Source organism: Cupressus sempervirens, chromosome 10, assembly GCF_028749045.1.
Source record: "Cupressus sempervirens isolate cs-2001-9-10 chromosome 10, ASM2874904v1, whole genome shotgun sequence".
In the NCBI taxonomy this organism is placed as follows: domain Eukaryota; kingdom Viridiplantae; phylum Streptophyta; class Pinopsida; order Cupressales; family Cupressaceae; genus Cupressus; species Cupressus sempervirens.
This window is the reverse complement of record NC_143127.1, coordinates 774961545-774969136: the sequence shown is the minus strand read 5'-3', so window position 1 is coordinate 774969136 and position 7592 is coordinate 774961545. Positions and strand designations below refer to the sequence as shown.

Below are 7592 nucleotides of genomic sequence, written 5' to 3'. Positions count from 1 at the left end.
TTTTTAGGTTTCCTAGTGCATTATTTAAAAATCTTTCTGAAAATCTAAATGATGATTTGAAGTAAGGTGTAATACCATATTCATTTGCTACTAGCATAAAAAGTAGGGTAATTCCAGTTGAGAAACATGTTGCTATTGCAGTTTTACAATTATCATCTGGAATGACAATGATTAACATTAGTGAACTATTTGGTTGTGGTAAGTCCACTGTGGTAAGAGTTGTTTATTTAATAAGTTCATTAATGTCTTTTATAGTTGATATTGAAATCATATCCAACGGCCTAGTACCCAGATGTCACTTGAGTATGTGAAAGAAGGCTTTCATCAGAAATGATTATGTCCAAATTGTTGTGGAGCAATAGATGCAACTCATATTCAATTTCATCTTCCACCTAATGAGTGTTTTTCTATTTAGTTTGATCATGATCATAATTATAACATGTCATTACAAGAAATTGTTGATAGCAATATGTATTTCATGGATATTCTTATAGAATGACATGGCTCTATAAATGCTTCTAGACTTCTACGAAACTCAGGTTTCTATACAGTGTGTGAATTAAGCGGGGAGAGATTAAATGGGCATCTAGTATCAGTTGGCTCATTGAATATGAGTACAATATTGGTGATGGAGGATATCCATTATTGACATGGTTAATTACACCTTTTAGTGGAGGTCTAACAACTAGCCAGAGAGAATTCAATTTTAAGTTGTCATCAACATGTATTGTGGTAGAACGTGCATTTGGTAGGTTGAAAAATGTGGCATCCAAATTTGGAAGTACTTCCAAAAACTATATTTTGTTGTTGCATATTGCATAATATGACATTAAATGTGCAAGATGAAGATGATACATGTGATGATGTTTTTGACGAAAGTGGAACAAATATGCCAACTAATGAGTCAACAGATCTAGTTGCAACAATTACTCGAGAAACATTAATAACTTTTGTAAATGGTGATATGAATAATGTAAGCATGTAGAACCTTTTCAGAAATAAAAGGTTAATGGTAATTTGAATATGTATTGTAAAAGTTTATATTAGTAATGTTAAGTTTTGATTATTATATGAATATTAGAACTTTCATGTATAAAATTTAAATCAATATACATATAACTTTTGTTGTTGTAGGTTTATGAAAATGTGTTAATGGGCTTCCGACCCTTAAATCAACAAAACCAATTGATATAGTTTTTTTTCATAATGTTTAATATAATATAAAGGTATGAAAATAAATACACAAAAAATGATAAAAGTAAAAATATCATATAATTTTTACTTTATTGGTAAGAGGCCGAAGTCAAGATTAATTTATGTGTTGTGATTAATTATTATTATTTATTAAGCCCCAGTAGATTTGAAAACAAGACCTCTTCTCACAATTTTATACCATATAATTTTTAAATAATAGAAACAATGTTTTTATTTTTGAAATTTAATATATTTAATTAAATTACAATATAGATTTCAAGCCAATTTTCAATATCATGATTCTAAAAAATTAATATACATGCAAAGTAACATATTATTTATTTAATTATGATTGCTATAAAATAATATTATCATAAATTAAAATTTTTAAAGTAATTTTATTGTAAAATTCATCCAACCACGAGCATCCTTGAATTTAGGAGCTAAGATTTAAAACAGATTCACATCTTAAATTCTCAGCGTACCAGCGCTATTTTTAAGAAAGCAGGTCCATGGGACCCAGCCTTACATAGTCCTATCTTCCTATAGACCTATCTTCCTTTCGAGGAATGATCCCTTGTGGGTACTTTTTGAATACAGTTCCTATCAATTTCTTATATTATCTCCATACCCAGTTGAACACAACTCAAATTTGAGTTTATATAAACGTGAGCCGACTGGACTCCTTTTGTGACTTATATAACGAGGATGTATTGGAAAGCCCATTCAGCCCGTGAGGACTTGAATCACGACATTGTTCGATTTTTAAAAAATATCCGATTCACAGAACATCTGTATTTCCTTCAAGTTTACTTGAAAAGATTGGGCGGAGCCAAATTTACGAAAAGGTTTGAAGGTTGGTTAAACTTTATGCTAACTTGTTCTTAGTTAATTTTTTGTATATAAAACCGTTATAGCGGCCATGTTGTTTCAGATGATTATGATGTTTGCTTATTTAAATATATGATTTGTTTGCTTCAGGAAATTGTGCGGAATGTTTATATTAGGATTTATTTCCGTATGATTTTCGGCTTATATTGTGGATTGTCAGACTTTCAGTTTGCTTCTTGTTTTTCAGAAGACTGGAAGACAAGTAGCATATTTGTTTTTTCCTTTGGAATTTCATGGATTTTTTGAAAACTTAGTTTGTTCTCTGATATAAGTCCGACATGCGAAGATGGTTGGTCAAAACTTTGCCTCTGACAATTTTAAAGTGTCAATTTCCCGAGATTGGAGAAATTTTCTAATTGATACATTGATTGCTGGCAGGTAAATGTGAGTTGTAACTGGTGGATGGAAAAAAATTGATGGGCATGCAGTTAGAATATTTTGACGGGCATGTATCATGTGAAACTAAGTTTTAACTTGTTGGGAAGTGGGATTTGATGGCAATGTGATGTGGGTGATACATATTTGACGGAATTTGGGTTTCTTTTGGTTTGATTTTTGGTGGTGTGGCTTGGAAGTATGATGGATGAGGATGAGTATATGGAAGACGGGTCAGATGGGGAAGAATCCGATTATGTTAATGTAAAAGTAGAGATAGATGTTGAGTGCGGTGTTGGATCTACATCCTCTTTGCCTGTACCATTGCCTGGATGGCCACAGACTTTTGCAAGGTCAATGGATGTCTATGCAAGTTCGCCATCCTTGCATGGTATGGGACCTTTGGGAAGTAATGATTTAGAACAGGACAGTTTGCTCTGTTCTTCAAGTCAGGAAAACCAGGATGAGGCTGAGGAGGCTTCTGCTTTGGAAGATGCAAATTTGCATTTGAAGGAGACCCTTTTGAGTGAAAGAGGGAAAAATATAGAGGAATGCTGTGAGAAAAAGTATTGGGGGAGTGGTGCTTCTCTGACTACTCAGGGTTCAGGGTATGGAAAGTCTGAGGGCAGTTCATTCATCCGTGCTTCCGTCAATGGCATGAATGTTCTTGCAGGTTTGTATACAAACACCCAATTTAGTTCTGTTTCTATTGGTTTTCTGTGTTTGTAAATGCCTATATCACCGTTTGTAATTTTTGCATGTGTTAACTATGGCTCTGGAATTTATACAATGGTAATAGTAGATCTTATCTCCTCATTTTGACCTTGATTTCTAGGATTTTTCTACTTGCACTTTTTTGTCGTTCGAGACAGAAAATTGCTATGTTGCCCAAATTATTTTCCCTGGATCACTCTAGTTTTCTCTTAGCAATCTTTTGGAGAACCTGTTGTTGTAGCATTTTTGGATTTGGGCTCTTATCGTGCTTTAGTTTCGTTGGAGCAAATTCTGTTTAGGGTTTGGGATTTAGGATGTTTTAATTCCGTTGCTATTTTTGCAAATGCCAGTCACCGGTTCCAATTTTTTCATGGGTTAACTATGACCTCTGATATGTATACAATGGTAATAGTAGACCTTCTGAACACTTATTTTGATCTTGATTTCTAGGGTTCTTTCTACTTGCACTTAATTGGAATTCGAGACAGACTAAGTGCAAGGTTGTGAGATTCATCTTGACCCTCACATTACTTTAGTTTTGTTGTAGCAATCTTGTGGACAATTTGTTCTTGTACCATTTTTGGCTTTGGGCTCTTATTGTGCTGTAGTTTTTTTTTAGCAAATTTTTTCAAGGTTTTGGGTTTTAGAACGTTTTAATTGTGTTTCTATGTTTGCAAACGCCAATTACTATCTGTTACTTTTCCGTGTGTTAACTATGGGCTCTGGTATTTATACAATGGTAATAGTAGACCTTATGGCTCCTCGTTTTGACCCAGACCTTATGGCTCCTCATTTTGACCTTGATTTCTAGGGTTTTTCTACTTGCAGTTCTTCAGCATTTGAGAAAGAATACAGTGCAAGGTTGCCAAATCTATCTTGACCCTCAGATTACTTTAGCTTTGTTGTAGCAATCTTGTGGAGAATTTTTTGTTTTTGCATTTATGGCTTTGGGCGCTTGTTGTTCTTTAGTTTTGTTGCAGCAAATCCTGTCAAGGGTTTGGGTTTTAGCATGGATTGTCTATGAAGTTTTGTACTGTTTCAGTTTGTTGAGAATTTGGGTTATGACTACTAGCATTGCTAGTTTCAAAATCTTTCTTATTCTAGAACAAGTAACAGTTTTGTTGAGGTTTTCTTGGGTTTTAGCATTGTTGGTTATTTACTCCTATGCTACTTTACTTTGTTGTATCAATTATGTTGAGGGTTGTAATACATTTACTTTTAAACTACCTGCAATAAATGATATATGACAGTTACACAGATATTAACTGCAATAGCCAATTAAGTGAGATTTAAAACCTATTTAAAGGCTTGACCACGAGCAGAAGTTACCTAAATAGTTATTCATAGATCCTTTAGACCAACTTGCCCAAAGGATGTTAAAAGTCATCTCTCGTTGTTACCTTTGGTCTGCAACACCTTGTATTGACCTTAATAATACATTGTGTGTAGCATTTAGAACAGTCTATTTACAAATAATCTAGCAATCTGTTTAATTGTTTCTATTTCAAGGCTGCAAGCTGTGAGATCCACTATTGATAGAATTCGCTCAATTGTTATTCTGACCTTTATTTAATGTGTTCCATTTATACATATGTTTGGCATTTGAAATGGTTTACAGCCATTAAGACAATATTGTATGATTGCTTATTTGATCGTTGCCCTAAAATTATTTCAGTGCTGATGGAATGAACTCGCAAGTCCCCAATTTCCTTTATTCATCCAATTTTTTTGAGTCTCACACAAGTTCACATATTGTGCTAGGTGTTGAAAAGAGGCTACACCGAATAAAACCTCTATGGAGTGCCTAAATTGCTTATACCACCAAAATAATTTCAAATTTGTAATAACAATTTCATTGTGTGATTTGACATGGTTGGCTTTGGACTCTGGTGGTAATAATGAAATTCAGAAGTGGTAACAGTCAAAAGACGCTTAATTCTGCTTACATTCATTCTATGGGATACTATTCACGCTTGAAAACACGGCACAACCAAGTAAAAGCCCACGTGAGCTATCAATGTGGTTTCTCAATGTCAAGTGTGTTGCATGAAATTTTAACACTTGGCTCAATTTAAAAAAAAATTCATGTCCTAGTCAGAGAGAAATTTTGAACACTGTTTTAGTCTTTTGATCTTCAATAAGGAGTTTTGAGTTTTTCTTTTCCATAAATTTATTTGTTTTACCCTTTGAACTGATTGTGATACTTTTCTTACTCTAACAGGTGTTGGGATTCTGTCAACACCATTTGCACTCTTCAATGGAGGATGGATGGGAATTAGCTTTCTTTTTCTTTTTGCATTGATTTGTTGCTACACTGGAATTCTTCTGAAGCGATGCATGGATGTGAATAGACAAATTCAAAGCTATCCAGACATAGGACACACAGCTTTTGGGCAGTTCGGAAGAATCATTGTATCAATAGTGCTGTATTTGGAACTTTATTCTGTGGCTGTGGAATTTTTGATACTAGAGGGGGATAATTTGGCCCAGCTTTTCCCAAAAATGGCTATCAATATAGCAGGAAACACCTTAAATGCACATAAGTCTTTTGTTTTGCTCGCAGCTCTGGTTATTTTACCTACGATATGGCTACGCAATCTGAGTCTGCTATCATATATCTCAGCAGGTGGTGTTGTTGCATCTGTTGTTGTGGTTCTAGCAGTTGCTTGGGTTGGTGTGTTTGATGGGGTTGGATTTCACCATCATGGAAATCTGTGGAATCCAAGTGGGTTGCCTACTGTTATTGGTTTATATGCATTCTGTTATTGTGGCCATGCCGTGTTTCCCAACATCTACTCATCAATGAAAGACCGTCGACAGTTTTCTTCAGTAAGTCTAACCTTTTGATTACTTAGGCTCTGTCTTAACTTAAGATTTTAATGTATCATAGTGAAATCAATAATGTATGTTGGATGCTGGTTTTAATTTAGAGCAGTTCTGATGGATGATTTTATGTGACAGGTTCTGATATTGTGCTTTGTAGTTTGCACATTTATATATGCGAGCATCGCAGTGTTGGGATATCTAATGTTTGGCAATGAGTTGTTATCACAAGTAACATTGAATCTCCCAAGAGAAAAAGTGGCCTCAAAAGTGGCAATCTGTACAACATTGATAAATCCATTTGCTAAATATGCATTGACGCTTACTCCATTATCTACAGCCTTGGAAGAGTTATTACCTCCATCAAACACCTCATCAAAAACAGCACTTTTATTCTGGAGCACATGCATCAGAACTTTACTACTGGCTAGTACAGTTGTAGTAGCGCTTGTAGTACCACTTTTCGGTTTCCTAATGGCATTGATTGGCTCTTCATTGAGCTGTTTAGTGTCTTTTATTCTTCCATGCTTATGCTACTTGAAAATTTTTGGGGCAAGGGTTTCTAGGTCTGAGATGATACTTATTCATATCATCTTGGTTGTGGGCACTGTAACAGCTATTATAGGAACCTATGCTTCTGTGAAAAATATTGCAGATAATTTATGACGATCTATCTGCTCTTTCTGTAGTGGCAAAGCACTAACTTCGATATTTTGCAATGAGAATATGATGTTCTGGCCGTATATGGATTCAAACATTTCCTCTGTTATGGTTTTTAGGCCATCCATTTGAAACTCTTGAGTCTTATCATTTAGTTTCGAAAACTCTGCTTAAATCTTATGTGTTTATGTGCTACATTGGATGTGTCAAATAATATAGGTTTTAATACTCTGCGTCAGTTGTTTATTCTTTTATTTCTCTAGCCTACAAATTGCTCTTAAGGAAACTGAGAAAACAGAGCAACTATATGCTAAATGTGTCCAAGCAATTGTGTTTCCTGACCCTAACTAATTTGAAACTGCTTTAACGGAAACTGAAAAAAACAGAGCAACTATATGCTAAATGTATCCCAGCAATAGTGTTTCCTCACCCTAGCTAATTTGAACTTTTAGTGACATGATTTTTAATTTTTTAATGGATACGAGTTAGATTATATAGATGTCAGCATCTCTGCCTTTATATTACAAAGTACACCAATTTGAATTTTAATATACAAAGAAATGAGGCTAGTTTATTTGGTAGTTTTATTACAACTTAGGTGCCCTCTGAGAATAATTATATCCTTATTAAATGGGCTCTAAATATATGATTATAATTTGCAAGCTGCTGCTGTACTTAATCATGCCTGCAAGGTTATGAAGTTATTTGATGTTTCCAATGCATTTAAACTGAAGTGACATGATTTATTTTTTATGGATGCAAGTCTGACTACATGATGTTGGCATCTCGGTCTTTATATTAAGGATTACACAACAATTTGAATATTAATATAGAAAAGAATGACTTTGAATTTTAATTTAACTTGGTGCTCTTTGATGATAAATTTTCCCCTATTGCATTAGCAGCAAATATGTTTTACTTTTTAAAACACGTAA

At 34.1% G+C, this 7592-nt stretch overlaps 1 protein-coding gene across 1 annotated transcript; it reads left to right on the top strand.

Moving 5' to 3' along the window:
* Positions 1–1922: 1922 nt before the first annotated feature.
* Positions 1923–6754, top strand: LOC149536164 (amino acid transporter AVT1I-like). Its single transcript, XM_089804061.1, has 4 exons — positions 1923–2050; positions 2464–3133; positions 5396–6003; positions 6136–6754. Exons 2-4 carry the CDS (start codon positions 2662–2664, stop codon positions 6661–6663), a joined length of 1608 nt encoding a protein of 535 aa, XP_089660187.1. The 5' UTR covers positions 1923–2050; positions 2464–2661; the 3' UTR covers positions 6664–6754.
* Positions 6755–7592: the final 838 nt, after the last annotated feature.